The sequence below is a fragment of the Leucoraja erinacea genome, chromosome 5 (assembly GCF_028641065.1).
Source record: "Leucoraja erinacea ecotype New England chromosome 5, Leri_hhj_1, whole genome shotgun sequence".
Lineage (NCBI taxonomy): Eukaryota > Metazoa > Chordata > Chondrichthyes > Rajiformes > Rajidae > Leucoraja > Leucoraja erinaceus.
In genome coordinates, this window is record NC_073381.1 from 73560312 (window position 1) to 73579553 (window position 19242).

The window sequence follows — 19242 nt, forward strand, 5'->3', positions numbered from 1 at the left end:
CAATTCATAGATATGATCAGAAATATCTGAGCATTTCCCAAAGAATTTAAGGACAATCGACATCTCTTGCCTGAGTAGACAGGTAGACAAAAATGCTGGAGAAACTCAGTGGGTGAGGCAGCATCTATGGAGCAAAGGAAATAGGCGAAGGTTCGGGTCGAGACCCTTCTTCAGACTTACCTGAGTGGTGAGAATGTTTTCACTCATTAACAGATGATGGGAACATGACTGGAGAATGCTTGTTAATAACACATTTGTCTCAAATAAACTATAACCAGTCACAACGCTTTTAAAAGAGTTGAGAGCAATTTATTGTAATGGCAAGTCCATCTTTTAAATCACTATTTATCTTGCCTGTAATCTTTGTAACAACTTTCCAAAACAGCTGCTTTTGTGCTTTCACAAAGTTCCAATAAATTTATCTATATTCCTTTTGAAAGCAGTGAGGGGGTTATGGTTTGGAAACAGACCCTTCAGCCCAACTTGCTAACACCGACCAACATGTCTCACCTACACTCGGCCCACCTGCCTGCGTTTGGCCCATACCCTCTAAACCTGTCGTATCCATGTACCTGTCTAATTGTTTCTTAAATGTTGCAATAGTCTCTGCCTCAACTACTTCCTCTGGCAGCTCACTCCATACACCCGCCACCCTTTAGGTGAAATAGATACCTCTGAGATTCCTATTAAATATTTCCCCTTCACCTTAAACATATGTCCTCTAGTTCTCGATTACCCTACTCTCGATTACCCTACCCGATCTATTCCTCTCATGATTTTATCCACATCTATAAGATCATCCCTCATCCTCCTGCGCTCAACCTCTATATAGCTCAGACCCTTGGGTCCTGGTAAAAGATCCTCGTAATGCATTCTACTTTCACAAGCGCGTTGCACACACAGAAAACGTTTCAAATTTCATATGCAATAAAACTTTTAATTTCACACGCGTGTTTCGGACTTTGTTGGTGCCAAACGAGCACATCTTCCAGATTAATCGGATTTATCAACCCCACCCTTAATACGCAATCTTTTAATTCGCCTTTTTGAAAATTCAGTGAATTGAAAGGGAGTGCAGGAAACGTCACCTGATGAGACAGGCAGCGAACTGTTGGCATATATGTTTTAATTTTGTTTGCAGTATCAGCACTTTCAAACTCTAACCATCCCTTTCCACTCTATCCTCTTGAGAATATTCCCTGTCTGCACCAATGACTGAATATGCTGATGGAGCGCATCATTTTTCATACCACATATTATCTTAAAGTTCTCTTCTATTTGCAAATCTTTATTCGATACGATGTACTTTGACTAATAAATCTTGGAATGTTTTGCTGTAGATATCTGAGAACAACAAGATTTTGTTGATGTAATGTATTATGGGGCTGACTCACTCACCTTGTGCAAGTTTCTCAAACCTCCCCATGGCAAGTTGTGAAATCACATTGATGGTATTGTTGAGGCATGTCTCCAGTCTGTACTCTCACCCAGAGAGCAGTGATTTTATCCTCAACCCAATGAGGAGGTTATTTCTTGTGGGTTGGGACAGAAAATGTCATTTGAGACAGAAATGTGTTGAAATCTTCAGTTTGACAAACCCCTTAATCATCACAGAAGCACACAAGAATGAACCAAATTACTATGTTTTTTATTACATGCCAGAGAAAATGTGAAAACACTGGAACCATCATCATCACTGTTCGTTCCTAGTCACCGGACGGTTTCACAAAGTCCTAATATTCCACGTTCTTTACACGCAGTACTACTGGTACTGAAGTACAGGGGATCATTCCCAAGTCTGTGATTACCAAATCAACAAAATCAGGCGGTGTCACGTCATATACCAAGTTAAGAAGGTGCAATTTGGAATTTGCCTGCCAATCCTGAAGAGGAGTTCTTCCACGTCGGGTCACCAAAAGATCATCAGGGTCATCTGCAAAAGACCATTTTGAAAATTTGCAGAGTAATTGTTACCTACAAGTAATTGTATTTCAGCAGTCATCAAGCACTTTCAGATACCCAGAGTACATGAAAAGCATTGTATTGCCAGTCCGTCATTCTGGGTCCGTCAGCTGATTTAGTCATTGATGCAGAAAGGGAATATTCTCAAGAGGATTGTGAGAAAGTGGGTGGGGTTAACACAAGAATATCTGATTGCCATAATGATTCTTCACATAAAATAATTCATTGAAGAAAAACACATTTTATCCTATTTAACTGAAGGCACACATTCTTGTCCAGAAGGTACAATTGTTGTTGATAGCACTGAGATGGATTACTTGTTATTTTTGGAAAAAATTAAGCATATGCAGATGTTACAAAATCAAACTTCACAGAGCTGGCAATAGAGTGAAAAAAAACCTTTGAAATCATGTTTCAATCGAATATCAATTTATTTGTGTTTAAGAAGGAACTGCAGATGCTGGAAAATCGAAGGTACACAAAAAAGCTGGAGAAACTCAGCGGGTGCAGCAGCATCTATGGAGCGAAGGAAAAAGGCAACGTTTCGGGCCGAAACCCTTCTTCAGAAGAAGGGTTTCGGCCCGAAACGTCGCCTTTTTCCTTTGCTCCATAGATGCTGCTGCACCCGCTGAGTTTTTCCAGCTTTTTTGTGTACCATCAATTTATTTGTGTTGCTCTCACTTTCAATAGGGAAAACTGGATTTAGTGGGGAGAGGTCGGCATGTATGTTTCATACCTTTAAGAAAATGGATGCAATACATTGAATACAGTGGGCGAAGAAATGGATTGTAGAAAGTAGAAAGGAAACCCCTTCAGCCCACAAGTCTGTGCCAAACATGAAACACTGTCTATCCTACATTTTCACCATATGAACCTCAGCAATGATGCTTTTTATGTCTCCTCATTTAAAATAAGATTAAAAACTTACCCAGTTCATTCGATACAAATGAATCTGTTTGAACTCTTTCACAAAACTTGTGTGTTTCACAGCATACCAGGACTGGTATATTGTATGCTTTTGCCACAAGAGCTATTTGTGACGTTCCCACACGTGACATCACATAGCCATTAGCAAGAAGGGCATGGGCTCCCAAGAACACCTTCGAAACCTGTGTAGAAAATGATAATGAATAGCTTAAAGGAAAATTTAAAAAATAATAATCGTCTCTATTAATTGATGCCAGTAAGGCAAGAACTTGTTGGCACTACTTAAACCCTGTACTAACTTTATCAACCACAAAAAATGGGCACCCACATGAACAATACAATTTATCTTGTATTTTCCAGACTGTGAAATGCATCTAATGGTGACAGATCACTGAAAGTCAATTCAGCAATACCGAGATTTAAAGTAAAGCTAAGGGGAAGAGTACAAAATGCTCTCTTTGCTTGTCTGTCTTACTCTTGCCCCATTCGTATCAGGTCTTCTGACTTCCAATTATGTCTTTCAGTGGATCAATTGTAATTTACTACCACTTCATTCTGTGTTTCTCTGTTATGATTTTACTTCGGAGTCACGTGAGTTACTACGTGAAGAACCCCGCCAGGACGCATGCGTGTCATATCGCTACACGCATTGCGAAAGTCAGGCGGGGTGGAACGACGTTCCCCCGCAGCGGCAGTTTTAAAAGCCGGAACCTGCAGGTAAGAGATACTCTGCGGTCTTTTGTGTTGTTCCCATACAGATTTACAGGTGGGGAGTCAATGGACAAGTCCAAGAAAACAACGAGGGCTGCGACAAAGCTGGCGGGGGAGGGCCGCGGAGTTGCGGGCAGCCAGCAGTGGCCAGCAGCACATGAATCACCCGTAATGGGAACAGCTGTGCCCGACTTCGCCTCCGCACCGGCCAGATCCACTTCGCGGCCGGGCAGTAAGGCAAAACAAAAAACCAACAAAGTCGTTGACTCTGATGAGTCCGACCTAGAGCAGCCGCGAGCGGCCAGCGACCGTGAGCGCTGGAGCCGGATGGAGCGGTGTGTGGAGCAGTTGCTCCAACGTGACAGGCTCCGGGAGATGGAGTCTAGTCACTGTGGGCACTATGTTAAACCCACAGCAGCACCTCTTGTAGGGCTGCACAGTGCATCTCCCTCGTCAGAGGGGAGTACTGGGGGTCAGTTCTGGGCTGATCCTGAAGAGGGGTTTGCAGAAGAGAAATCAAGTGTGCAAGGGATGCAGAAGTTTATTATCCATCCAGTTAAATTTAAATAACGCCTTCCACTACTATGGACTATTTGGGGTTCACCATTGACTCAGTTCACATGTCGGTGACTTGCCAAAGGGAAAGGCTATAGACTTAATAGAGGCTTGCAATAACCTCATTGACATCAGTAAACCGTCCATCAGATTGGTAGCAAAAGTAATTTGCAAAATGGTGGCTGCCTTTCCAGCCACACAATTTGGACCTCTGCATTACCAAAACTTACAGAGAGCAAAAATACAAGCACTCTAAATTAATGCTGGTCATTTTGACAGACCAATGAAGCTACCGATCAAAGCTATAATGGAACTAAAATGGTGGAAAGATAACATTTGGCTTTGTTTCAATCCAATCATTATCAGCAACCCTTCTATGGTGCTATAAACTGATGCCAGTGCACTTGGTTGGGGTGCCACCAATTCCATCTCCAGCTGTGGAGGTAGATGGACTGCACAGGAGGCATCATTGTTACAAACACTGGGCATAAACTACCTGGAAATGTTGGGTGCATTCCATGGCCTAAAGTCATATTGTATTGGGTCATATCACCAGCATGTTAAACTACAGATTGACAATACCACCGTGGTAGCATATATCAACCACATGGGTGGAAACAAATCGACATCATGTGACAATCTGGCTAATACAATTTGGCAATGGTGTATCCAGAGACATATTTGGATATCAGCTACTTACCTACCAGGTAAACTAAATTTAGTGGCAGACACCAGGTCACGCAAATTTAATGAAAACACCGAATGGATGTTGAATAAAAAAGTATTTGCTGATATTACAGCACGGTATGGAACACCAGATATCGATCTATTCGCATCCAGACTTAATCACCAGTTATCAAACTATGTTTCGTGGGAACCAGACCCTGGGGCAGCGGCGACAGATGCATTTACACTGCATTGGGGGATATTGTTTATTTATGCATTCCCTCCTTTCTGCCTCATCAGTCGGGTATTAAGGAAAATACAGCAAGACTCTGCGTCTGGTATTTTGGTAGTACCCGATTGGCCTACTCAACCATGGTTCCCTGTGATACTGAACATGGTATTAGAACCATGTATCACCATCCCGAATAGACCAGATTTATTGGTTCATCCCGTAACAAGGGATAGCCACCCATGTCATAACTATATGAATTTATTAATTTGTAGAGTGTAAAAATACCTCTACTACAGCTGGGACTGACGGACCGAACAGTGAACATAATTTCGGCGGCCCACAGATAGTCCACCAAAAAACAGTATCTGGTCTATATCAGGAAATGGGAGATGTATTGTCACAGAAACAGCATCACCTACAGATCAATGAACATCCTGTCTGTTCTGGAATTCCTGGCAGGCCTCCATTATGATGAGAGGCTCAGTTATAGTGCCATCAACTGCGCCAGAAGTGCCTTATCAACTTATCTATGGCAAGGAACAGAGCGTCATTCTCTTGGGACTCACCCCCGGTAACAAAACTTATGAGAGGAATTTTTAATACCAATCCCCCAAGAACCAGGTACTCTCAAATATGGGATATGAGTATTGTCCTGACGATGCTAAGGAATTGGTCTCCAGGAACAGCTCTGTCCCTACATAGACTGACATTGAAAACAGTCATGCTAATGGCATTGGTCACGGCACAAAGGGTACAGTCATTACATAAATTAAGACTGGACAACATGACTTCTTCATCTGGAAATATTACGTTTCATATTTATGAATTAGTTAAGCAGAACAGACAGGGATCAGCAGGCCTCAATATAGAATTTAGGTCTTACCCAATAGATGATCGTCTCGGTATAGTAAGACATTTGTTGTTATACATGGAGAACACGAAAATCATCAGAGGCAATGAGAAGGCACTATTAATCAGCCACAAGCAACCACACAAAAAAGTGATGGTCCAGACCATCTCAAGATGGCTGAAACAGGTTCTAACACAGGCTGGGGTGGATACTAATATTTTTAAATCTCGTTCCACCAGGGCTGCAGCTACATCGGCAGCTATGCAGTTGGATGTACCAATGGACCAAATCCTCAAGACAGCAGGATGGTCAGGGGAAAAAACATTCCAACTATTTTATCATAAACCAGTCATTAAACCTGGAACGTTTGCAGAAACAATTTTAAGTTCTGTAATATAATTTACCCCATAAATAGGGGCTATAATTTGGTGTTAATAAATTTTTCATGGATTTCAATGTCGGATTCATGTCTAAATTATGTTGACACAATTCCTCCCACAGTCATTAAGGCAGATGTGATGCATGGACTCGTTTCCACGGCATGAAATCACAGAGCTTTGAAATCTTCACGTAGTCACTCACGTGACTCCGAAGTAAAATAGTAAGATTAAACGAGAACTTACCAGTTCGAAGTTTGATCGTTATTTTGTGAGGAGTACGTTGAGGGAATACGTGCCCTCCGCTCCCACCCATGATCATATACTCAACTGGTATTTCTTCTCTAATCTTACTATGTTCAGTCATTACAGTTATCTGTGATTTCACACCGCTGCTTTGAAGAATGACACGCATGCGTCCTGGCGGGGTTCTTCACGTATTCCCTCAACGTACTCCTCACAAAATAACGATCAAACTTCGAACTGGTAAGTTCTCGTTTAATCTTACTATTTCTCCACACTTAACATTCCATTTTCCACAAGTCCATCTCTTCTTACTTGAATCATATACATATTTTTATAAATGTATTCTATCTTTCTGCCGTATTCCTTTTATTAGCTCCTTGCTGGAGCTTCTCACTGCTGGAAAAGAAGCATTACCAAACATGCACCAATATCTTTCTCGGATTTGAAATCGCACACAACTGCACCTTAATATTTTTCCCTCAGAAGACTTGCACAGCAACAGATAGAGCCCGAGAAAACTCCTCAGAAGCTAACTATGAAGAATTTAAATATGTTAAGCTATAGATCCAATTTGCTGGTTATCCAGCTAAAAATATTTCAATGACCGAGGCAAAGTAAAATAGAGGAAACAGTGTTTCGAGTTACTTCGGTTTATATACACAATTAACCTCCTGGCCTATAGTGTCAGTAAATGAACATTTTCTAAAAACTGCAAATGCTAAATATTTACAAACAAAAATGTTCAGTGTTCTCAGCGTTTTTCTAGTTTTGATCCTTTAGTATCAGCTACATAACTTAAATACAATGGCAATCACTTTTATATTTATTTATTTTGTTGAGTTGTTTTTGTTCTACTACTTTTGGTTATGTTCACATGTATTAATAATTCAATTTTCCAAACAGGATTTTTATAATAGGACAGTCATTTCTTAACAATAAATAGATAGCAAAGAATTTAATAGCGCACCTCAGGCAGAATATAGGACACAGCACCAATAAGAACATAGGTGCAGTGAATCCCATTCTTTACTAGTCTCCGGAGTGTCTCTCTTCCTTCTAGTTTAGGCCTACTGTCCACCACTACTACCTTGAACTTTTTCCGCTTGTGGGCATCACAAAGGATGGAGGTTACTAACGATGAACTGAGAAAAGAAAATGAACTCTTTAAAAAGGAAAATCAATTAGAGACATTGTTTTGCAATTTACATCTCAGTGACACAAAGGAACATAAGAAACAGCCATGACGGCCCAAATGGCTTTCTTCCAGGCTGTTTGATTCTATTATTCATGGTTCCACTTCGGTATTCCGACTGCACATGCCCAGGTCATAGGTCACTTGCAATAAACAGACTCGGCAACGGTGGTGCTGCATTGTGTGCAGGCTTGCGTTTCGTCTGTGGTCGGGGTCGGGCCTGGCTCTCTGGCACTGCAGGCTTTATTGAGTTGCTGCTGAGCCATCCCCTCCCGGATGTCCCGTCCTGGTCCGGAGGTGTCTGGGGTGACCCTGGGCTGGTGGGGTGGCCCCAGACTTGCAGCCGGCGCTGCAGCCGCTGGCTAAAGCTTGGCTCTGCCAGTCCCGCCGGGTTGGTCGGCAGCCCTGGACTGGACTGGCGGGGTCGAGTCTGGCTCTCTGGCGCTGCGGGCGCTGTTGAGTTACTGCTGGGCCGTCCCTGTCCCCTCCCGGGTGTGTAGGTAGGAAAAGGAAGGAGGTTCTGCAACAAGAATTTACAGTATTGGGCAAAAGACTGAAAAGCAGGACCTGCAGGGTAGTGATCTCAGGATTGCTTCCAGTACCTCGTGCTAGTGAAGGTAAGAAAAGGGAAGATAGGGGAATTGAATGTGTGCCTGAGGAGTTGGTGCAGGGGGCAGGGATTCAGATTTCTGGATCATTGGGTTCTCTTCCGGGGCAGGGGTGACTTGTATAAAAGGGACGGGTTGCACCTAAACTGGAGGGGACCAACATCCTAGCGGGAAGGTTTGCTAATGCTACACGGGAGCTTTTAAACTAGATTGGCAGGGGCGTGTGATCTCGTGCAGGGCAGAGGCACGGGAGAGGTTAGAAGTTGGTATGAAGGGTGGTGTGGGAGAGGTTGCTGGGCAGAATAGGAAGGTGAAAGGGGGAGAGCGAGGAAGGAGGGTTGGTTTAAACTGCATGTATTTTAATGCAAGGGGCCGGATGGGTAAGGCAGATGAGCCGAGGGCATGGATAGGCACGTGCGACTGGGACGTTGTAGCATGACTAAAACCGGGTTAAGGGAGGGGCAGGACCTGCAGCTCAATGTTCCAGGGTTTTATTCAGTTGAGGTTAACAGGAGCTTCAGGAGATACAGGTGAGGGAAAAAGAGGGGGGGGGGGTTGCATTGTTGGTTAAGGAGGATGTCACGGCTGTGTTCAGAGGTGACATCACAGACGGTTCATCTAGTGAGGCTATATGGGTGAAGCTGAGGAACAAGAAAGGGATGATCACCTTGTTGGGGGTGTACTACAGACTCCCGAATAGTCAACGGGAATTGGAAGAACAAATGTGCTGGGAGATTGCAGACAGCTGCAGGTCAAATAAGGTTGTTGTGGTAGGGGATTTTAATTTTCCCCATATGGGCTGGGAAAATCATCGCATGAAGGGTTTAGATGGGGTGCAATTCCACAAAGTGTTCAAGAGCGTTTTCTCAAGCAGTATGTGGAGGCCCCCATACGTGAGAGGGCAATGCTGGATCTAGTATTGGGAAATTTGGGAGGGGCAAGTTAATGAAGTGTTTGTGGACCAGTGACAACAGTTCGATTAGGTTTAAGTTGGTTATGGATAGGGATGGAGAGGGTCCACGTGTTAAAATGCTCAACTGGGGTAAGACCAACTTAGAGGGTTTGAGAGAAATGAGAGAAAGTCTCACTCAAGTTGACTGGAGCAGCTTATTTGAGGGGAAAGGAACATCGGCAAGTGGGATGTTTTTAATAGTGCACTGAAGAAAGCTCAGGATGTGTACGTCCCCATTAGAGTGAAGGGCAAAGCAGGCAAACGTAAGGAAGCTTGGCTGACGAGGGAATTGAGACATTAGTCAAAAACAAGAAGGATGCATGGGACAGGAATAGGCAGCTGTGATCAAGTGTATCCCTGGAGAAGTTTTGGGAACTAAGGAGTAAACTAAAAAAGGAAATCAGAAGGGCAAAAAGGGGCCAGTAGATAGCTCTGGTGGGTAGCATTGAGGATAATCCCAAAAGATGTTATAAATACATAAGGTTGAAAAGGGTAACTAGGGAGAGAGTGGGACCTCTCTGGAATCAAAGCGGTCACCTCTGTGTGGCATTGCGGGAAACTAGAGAGGAAAATGCGGAGACCCTGGTTGAAATTTACGAGTCGTCCTTAAATACAGGAGATGTGCCGGAAGACTAGAGGATGGCAAATGTTGTGCCTCTTTTCAAGAAGGGCTGCAGGGAAAATGCTGGGAACTATAGGCCGGTGACCTTAACATCTGTAGTTGGTAAGTTACTGGAGAGTATTCTGAGGGATAGGTTATACAGGCATTTGGGCAAGGGCTGATTAGGGATAGTCAGCATGGTTTTGTACGTGGAGGTCGCGTCTCACAAATCTGATTGAATTTTTTGAAGACGTGACCAAAGGGTAATGAGGGCAGGGCTGTAGATGTACAGGTAAGGCATCCAACAAGGTTTTGCATGGTAGGCTGCTCTGGAAGATTAGATCGCATGGGATCCAAGGAGAGATAGCTGAATGGATTAGCAAATTGGCTCCATGGAAATAGATTGTGATGGTGGAATGTTGCTTCTCAGATTGGAGGACCCTGATTAGTGGTGTGCCTCGGGGTTCGGTGTTGGGCCCATTACTGTTTGTCATCTACACCATGAATTTGATGAGAACATACAGGGCAAGACTAGCAAGTTTGCTGATGAGTTAGTGGTTTTGCAGCTATTTAAGATGGTTGTGAAAGATTGCAGCAGCATCTGGATAGGTTGGCCAGGTGGGCAGAGAAATAGTTGATGGAATTTAATATAGAAAAGTGTGCTGTGTCACATTTTGGGACGACGAACAATAATAAATGGTAGACCTCTGGGCAGTATTGGAGAGCAAAGGTATCTAGGAATACAGGTGCATGGTTCCTTGAAGGTCGAGTCGCAGGTAGATAAGGTGGTCAAAAAGGCCTTTGGCACTTTGGCCTTCATCAGTCAGAGTATTGACTATAGAAGTTGGGGGGTCATGTTGCAGATGTATAAGACGTTGGTGAGACCACATTTAGAATATTGTGTTCAGTTCTGGGCACCATGTTATCGGAAAGATATTGTCAAGCTTAAAAGGGTTCAGAATAGATTTATTGGGTCTCGATTCCATGGAGTGCAGGAGGATGAGGGGAGATCTTATAGAGATACACAAAATCATGAGAGGAATAGATCGAGTAGATGCAGAGTCTTTTGCCCAGAGTAGGGGAATCGAGGACCAGAGGACATAGATTCAAGGTAAAGGGGAAAAGATTTAATAGGGATCCGAGGGGTAACCTTTTCACACAAAGGGTGGTGGGTGTATGGAACAAACTGCCAGAGGAGTTGAGGCTGGGACTATCTCATCATTTACGAAACAGTTAGACAGGTACATGGATAGGACAGGTTTGGAGGGATATGGACCAAGCGCAGGCAAATGGGATTAGTGTGGCTGGGACATTATTGGCCGGTGTGGGCGAGTTGGGCCAAAGGGCCTGTTTCCACACTGTATCACTGTGCATCTATAACAGCAAATCTATTAAAACTGACCTATTTTTCTCTACATAACCAGTTTGGTTTTCATTTTCCGTGGGGAGGAGAGGAAGGTGGGGGTGGATACTTTCTGGAGCTGCTATAATATTTCTAGAACAACACTGAACATGGGCAGATGTTTTAGTTCTTGTTGTAACTTACCATGCGTACACCAGAATGACATCACCTTCATTAATCTTCTCAAAAGCAGATTTTGATATCGCTTCCGCAGCCAAATGAATCTTCTCCTTTACATATTTATCTATGCATTCAAACAATATGGCTTTTGCCTAGAAGTAATACAGGTCATGTTATAGACAGATTGGAAGAATAATTATCCTTACATCAAGACTGAAGCAATAAATCCTCATGAATTGCCAATTAAAGCAAATTGGCTGTGCATTATGTCTAGATCCTCCTTCAAAAAGGTCAAAAGCAAACAAACAATAAGGTAGGAACAAGGAATTGCTGATGGTGATTTACAAAAGACGACACAAAGTGCTGTCATTACTCAGTGGTTCAGGCAACCTCCCTGAACGTGGATAGGCAAATTTCTCACTGCGTTTGGACCCTTTAGTTTCCTGAAACGTCGCCTATCGATGTTTTCCACAGATTCTGCCTAACTGAGTTACTCCAGCATATTGTGTCCTTTTTCATACAAGAATAAGCTTTTAAACTACTCACTGTTCTATATTTAACAAAAATGTGGCAGCAAACAACCTTAGAATGCATATTGGGATCCTAAATTATGACACCGTCATAACAAGGTAATGCAGAATGAGCCCAGGGAAAATACTAGAGATAGAACTATCCCGAATATCACAATTACACTCTTGAAAATATGTTCCAACCAAAGAAGGAATCAATAAACGAGATGAATCAGTTATTCCGGTGCGGTAGTAACTTGCTGCTTTCATGGATTCCACCTAATTTAAGTGGAATATATTTGGTATGAACTCGTCCTACCAGATCCATACAATTTGACCAAATATTGGCTGCTTGACAACCAAAATAATATCATGTGAACGCATGCACAAAACTGATTAAATCAGCCCAGTAGTGAGCTTGTCTGCTCACGTATCTGCACTGACCTTTCCAAAAGATATATCCATGAATCTGCCTGTATCAAAGGGTTTTCAAAACATGTAAACAAATTAGGGAAGTCAAGGAAACATATTTGTCTCATAGAAGCTTCCTGTGCATAAGCAAATCCACCCATCTAATTCCATCCCCAAGGCCAGAAAATTATGGATTAGTGTCAGCATGGACATCTGACAACAGAAAGCTCTGCCAAGATCCCACTGAAAATACCATGGTCAATAGGGATGGAAAGAGATCTGCAATAGAAACTGGGTGGTGCCAAAATGAGTAGGAAAAGTGTATAAATATATCATATCTATAACTAAAAATCTTGACCAATTCCTAACTAAATATCTTGACCACTTCCTGTCAGTGCTGAATATTGATTTTAGAAAAAATGTTACCATATATCGCTATGTTTATGACCATCTTACTCACAGTCCGCCTCCGCTGAGGCAGCCCCGAGGATTTTTACGATCGATAAAAATAAAAAAGTTACAAGTGTTTAAAATCTCTTGAGATCAGCTGATTGGTCCTCTCGCCTGTCAATCACCATGATGAAGGGAACGACCCTTCTGTGGACTATAAAACCCTGGATGCCTGGACGTGAGTCATTTACTCTGGAAGATCGCGAGGGAGAGCCCACAACTGTGATTTTAAGCTGTGAATCAACTGAACTGTGAGTCTGCAATGTATTTGCAATAAGTGGTTTGTTAGTTCTTAATGACAATGCAATGAGTTGTTTGGCAATTTGGTGGCCTGCACTCTGCTTGAAATGCTATGAAATAGTAAGATTAAACGAGAACTTACCAGTTTGAAGTTTGATCTGTATTTTATGAGGAGTTACGATGAGGGATTACGTGAAGAGCCCCCTCAGCACGCATGCGCGGCATACTTCAAAGCAGCGGTGTGGAATCACAGATAGACACAGTTATTGAAATAAACATAGTAAAGAAAAGGAGACATCAGTTATCAGTTTGACCCATATTATTGAGGGTGGGAGCGGAGGGCACGTAATCCCTCATCGTAACTCCTCATAAAATACAGATCAAACTTCAAACTGGTAAGTTCTCGTTTAATCTTTACTATTTTACTTCGGAGTCACATGAGTGACTACGTGAAGATTTTAAAGCTCTGTGATTTCAAACCGTGTAACAGTTATTACTCACTGCAGAAGTCCTTGAGGGAGGAAGTGTGTTATCGTAATCAACTAATGAATCTGTTTGTAGAAAAACACAACGGTATTTATTAACAATAACAACAAAGAAATTAAATTGCTCCCCTGGGCTTAAATTAAATATTTGCAGTCTGTAAAAAAATTTCTGCAAATAAAGCAGGTTTTGCCAACGGCTTATTATAAAAAGTTCTGAACGTTCTTTCCCCTGACCATCCTGCTGTAGCCAGGATGTGGTCTATAGGCACGTCCATTCTTTTGGCCGTCGACGTGGATGCTGCCCTCGTGGAGTGAGATTTGTACATGTTAGTGTTTATCCCAGCAGCTTTTAGCACCTGCTTGAGCCATCTCGAAATGGTTTGGTTCATCACCCGGCCATAAGGTTTTTTATGACTGACCCATAAGGCTTTTTCACTCCCTCGAATATTTTTGGTTGTGTCTATGTAGGCCAGTAGGTGGGTCATGGCACATAACCGTGGTTCTGGCGGGTAAGCCCGGAATTCCACGACTGGATTAGGTGTTCCTGGTCTGCTCTGTTTGATCAGTACCTAGATAATGAAAGAGATCTGGTCTTGAGCTGTGATCATGTTGTCCAGTCGCAATAGGTGTAGTGACTGGACCCTCTGTGCAGATACAAGTGCCATCAACATGAGTGTTTTGAGCGTAGATTGTTCCAGGTTGAGGGATCTGGCTGGTGGCCATCCCCTGAGGTATGTCAGGACCACACTGACATCCCATATATGGGTGTACCTTGGTCTAGGGGGGTTAGAGTTGTAAATACCCTTCATTAGTTTGACCACCAGCGGGTGGGACCCCATGGCCTGTTGTCCTGGAGTTTGTTTTAAATAGACAGACAGGACACTTCTAGCTGTGTTGATGGCACTGTAGCTGAGTCCTTCATCGTGGTGAAGGTTCGCCAGGAATTCCAGTTCGTTGGTAATTGTAGCGGTTGAGTAGGTGGTCCCTGTATCCAAGCAGTACTTCTCCCACTTTTTGATGCTGGACAAGTACTGTTTTCTTGTGGATGTTCGGAGGGATGTCGTGGAGTAATGGGAACCATGGCTGTGTAGGCCAGTCGGGTACTATAAAAATACCTGAAGCAGAGTCCATTTGTATTTTGCGTATCACCCGGCTGATGAGGCAGAAGGGAGGAAATGCATAGAAGAAGAAATTTACCCAATCCAGCGCGAACGCACCTACCGCTGCTGCCTCAGGGTCTGGTTCCCAAGCGACATACATAGGTACCTGGTGATTTAGCCTTGATGCAAATAAGTCAATATCTGGCGTGCCATATTGCTTAATAATTTTTGCAAACACTTGGGGTTTAACATCCATTCGGTGTTGTCATTAAATTTGCATGACCTGGTGTCTGCCACTGTATTTAGCTTACCTGGCAGGTAAGTTGCTGATAGCCAAATATGTCTTTCGACACACCATTGCCAAATTGTGTTGACCAATTTGTTGCATGATATCGATGTTATGCCGCCCAAATGGTTAATGTAGGCCACCACCGTAGTATTGTCTATTTGTAACCGTACATGCAAGTGATGCATGTTGGATGCATATGCTTTTAAACCATAAAAGGCACCCAACATCTCTAGATAGTTAATGTCCAGTGTAAGTAGTAATGATGACTCTAGGTTAGTCCATCTACCACCTGTGCTGGATATGGAGTTAGTCGCTCCCCAGCCTTGAGCACTGGCATCTGTTTGGATAACTAAAGTAGGGTTAATGATGATAGGGCTGAAACTATGCCAAACGTTTTCTGCCCACCACTGTAGTTCTGATATTGCTTCAGTGGGTAATTTCATGATACGATCATAATGACCTGCATGTCGTTTTAGTGCCTGTACCTTTGCTCTTTGTAAGTTTTGATAGTGCAAAGGTCCAAATTGTGTAGCCGGAAATGCTGCTACCATTTTCCCAATTACTCTTGCTACTTGTCGAATAGTTGGTCGCTCGTTGACCATTAAATTGTTGCATGATTGTGCCAATTCAGTTGTTTTGTCTTTTGGCAACGTTAGACATGTGGGCTGAGTTAATTGTGAAGCCCAAGTAGTCCATGGTTGTGGATGGCTTCAACTTAGATTTATCTGGATGTAAGACAAATCCCAAGGTTTCGAACAACTGTTTGGTAGCTGACACAGCTGATATAGCCAATTCCATGGTCTTGCCTACTATTAAGATATCATCAAGCTATGCCATGACAATATGTTTTTGTCTACTTAATATTGCCAGGGCTGGTTTTAGTATCTTGGTGAATAATCTTGGGGCTGATGTTAATCCATTGGGTAATGCTTTAAACTACCATTTCAGCTCCAGATTTCGAATATTTGTCCCAACGTTGCCCCCAGATTTGGCTGTTGACAGCCGGCACTTTGAGTGATTCACAATTTTCAAGAGCTGTGTATAATTCTAAAACCTCATTAACCACCTGCTCCTGTAGGGGCCTGTTGGAAAGGTGGTTAATGATGGCCGCTAGTTTAGGCTCTAATGGCCTTCCTTCCTAACACCCAGCAGCTCTTCCTGTTCCTGCACCCCTGGCATACTCCCGACTTCTTCAGCCAGCATCCCCTCTTCCTGACCTGCCCAGCCCTGGTCGCCAAAGCAGCCCTCGGATGAGGGGGAAGCGATGGCCAGTGCACAAGACACTGTGGGATTTTGTACAACCCGGAGTGCCTGAACTCCCCCCTGCGAGACTGTCTCCTCACGCAGCGAGTCTCGAATATTTGGAGCACCTGCTCCAGGATTCACAATTTTCAAGAGCTGTGTATAATTCCATGCTCCTGTAGGGGGCTCAGGTGGGCTGGCCGCTAGTTTAGGCTCTAATGGCCTTCCTTCCTACACCCAGCAGAACACCCCTGGGGTGGTGAGACGTCCCTGTCCGACGAATCGGAAACCACCGGCCGGATGGTCTTCCTGGTGGCTTTGCATCCAGCCCGCTGCTCAGGCGCTAGCGAGACTGGGCTCGGCCCTGTGTCGGGGATAGTGGAGCGCCGGGTAAGCGGTCCTACCGCCTCCTGCCCCCCACTGATGGAACGCTCCTCCGTTGGAGTCGAGCGGGGAACGGGTATCTTCAAGAGCCTTTTCTTGTTCATATTCATGCTGTGGAAACAAAGCAGAAGGCTCTCCTTGCCAACAGAAAACCGACCTCAGAGTAACTTACCTGACAGTCCGTCTTTTAAACTATAGCGGGAGCGCCTGACTCCCACTGCGGCCGCTGTTGCACTGCTGAACGCAATTCCGCGCATGCGTGCTGAGCGGGCTCTTCACGTAGTCACTCACGTGACTCCAAAGTAAAATTGAATTTGGTGGCCTGTACTCTGCTTGAAATGGAATTTCAAGGAATAGCCCTGAGTGAACTGCCAGACCACCAGCCCTGAGTGACTGATCTGCCAGCCCACCAACCCTGAGTGACTGAGCTACCAGCCCACCAGCCCAGCCCACCAGCCCTGAGAGACTGAGCTGCCAGCCCACCAGCCCTAAGTGACTGAGCAGGCCTGAGTGACTGAGCTGCCAGCCCAAACAGGGCCTACTTAGTCTTGTATCTATTAAAAGTCTGATCTTGTATATGTGTATATTTGTTTGTGTGCTTATTTGTTTGTGTATAATCACATCTTCTCAAAAAATTCATGCTTTATTTCTCGTTATTAATGAAAATGTTCAAAAATCTGAAAAGACTTTGAAAAGAAACTCCACTCTCTTCTTGCTCTCTCAAATTCCAGATTAAAACTTATCATATTATGGCCACTACCTCTTAATGGTTCCTTTATCTTGAGTTCCCTTATCAAATCCTGTTCATTACACATCACTAAATCCAGAATTGCCTTCTCCCTTGTAGGCTCCAGTACAAGCTGCTCTAAGAATCCATCTCAGAGGCACTCTACAAACTCCCTTTCTTGGGATCCAGTACCAACCAGATTTTCCCAGTATACCTGCATATTGAAATCTCCCATAACCACCGTAGCATTACCTTTGTTACATGCCAATTTGAACTCCTGATGCAACTTGCACCCTATATTCAGGCTACTGTTTGGGAGCCTCTAGATAACTCCCATTAGGGTATTTTTGCCCTTTCAATTTCTCAGTTCTCTACATCTTCTGATTCTATGTCACCCCTCGCAAAGGACTGAATTTCATTCCTAACCAACAGAGCTACCCCACCCCCTCTGCCCACCCGTCTGTCTTTTTGAGAATTATCTTGTTTTATGTGGACTGCAGATGCTGGTATTTACCGGGTAAATATAAAGTGCTGGAGTAAGTCAGCGGGTCAAGCAGCATCTCTGGAGAAAAAGGATAGGTGACGTTTCATGTCTGGACCCTTTTTCAAGGAAATGTGAAATATATAATAGCCTAAAGCGAGATGTTCTAGCGAGATTTTGGCTGCTAAATCATTCTTATGGTAATCGCATTTCCATATATAAAGAAATACTTTCTGCTCACCGGCTGTAGTTTTTAAATGCTTATATTAATACTAAAAATTACTTTAGTAAAAAACCAAAGTAGGTAAGAAATGAATATTTGAACATCCCGATCAGCTACCTAGTTGACACTTAAGCAATCCTGTTTCTTTCCCTTAGCAACAGAACACATGTTGGAACACATTTGCTTCAGCAAATGTTTTCTTCAATGATACTTGGGCAATGATTTTTTCCTTCCTGTTCAAAGCAAATGTCAATTACCCGCAAGCTAAAACATGTCGGTTTCAAAGCTGTACTCCTTTGATAATGTAACCTAATTGAAGGGTATCAGCATTTTAAAAGTATTAAGCATTGATGCAAGTGGATATGCAGGGTACACAAAAAATCTGGAGAAATCAGGGGGTGCAGCAGCATCTATGGAGCGAAGGAAATAGGCAACGTTTCGGGCCGAAACCCTTCTTCAGATATGCAGGGAATGGAGGGGCATGGATCATGTGCAACCAGATGTGATTACTTTATTATTGCATAATGTTTGGGACAGACTTGTTCCTGTGCTGTACTTTTCTGTGTTCTATTTCTATATAAACAAGATAATAATTTTGTATGCTCACATAGTGAAAATACATTGAGGATTGGCAACTACATTTATTTTTGACTCAAATAAATAAATCTTGAAAAGTCGAACTGGACATAGAATCAATATCTAATGAATTGATTGACACAAAAAGCTGGAGTAACTCAATGGGCCAGGCAACATATCTGGAGAAAAGGAAAAGGTGACATTTCAAGTCGAGACCCTCCTTCAGTCTGAACTCTCGACCCAAAACTTCACTTGTTCCTTTTCTCCAGAGATGCTGCCTGACCCTCTGAATTACTCCAGATTCTTGTGTCTATCTTCAGTATAAATTAGCGTCTGCAGTTCCTTTCAACACATCTTATGAGTTGAGACTTTTTCTCTGCTCTAACGTTAAATTCCATTCAAAATATGTCTTAAGACACAACAAAAGTCCAATGAGTATCTCTGAAATTTAAAGTATTTGCCTATGCTTTTGCTTAAAAATAAATGTGTAAAGTAATATTCTCACCTCATCTTCTCTGCTGCTTCCGGCAATATTTGAGATTTCCTTTTTTATGAACTTTATAGCATTGCCCATACTTGCTGAGAGTGATCGACACTGATTCAAAAAACTTGAAGAGAAAAACACATAATCAACAAAAATAAATACTTAAATCATTCATTTTCAACCAAGATTATGCTGATTGATAACAATCAATGGATAAACACACATCATCACTAAATCAGA

At 43.0% G+C, this 19242-nt stretch overlaps 1 protein-coding gene across 1 annotated transcript in view; it reads right to left on the bottom strand.

Annotated features, from left to right (window-relative positions):
- Window positions 1-1627: 1627 nt before the first annotated feature.
- Window positions 1628-19242, bottom strand: part of eif2b4 (eukaryotic translation initiation factor 2B, subunit 4 delta) — a 51551-nt gene continuing 33936 nt past the window's right edge. The window contains 5 exon segments of the mRNA XM_055635905.1: window positions 1628-1933; window positions 2891-3071; window positions 7494-7668; window positions 11426-11553; window positions 19024-19126. Of these exon segments, the coding sequence (XP_055491880.1) occupies window positions 1734-1933; window positions 2891-3071; window positions 7494-7668; window positions 11426-11553; window positions 19024-19126 (787 nt within the window). The 3' untranslated portion in view covers window positions 1628-1733.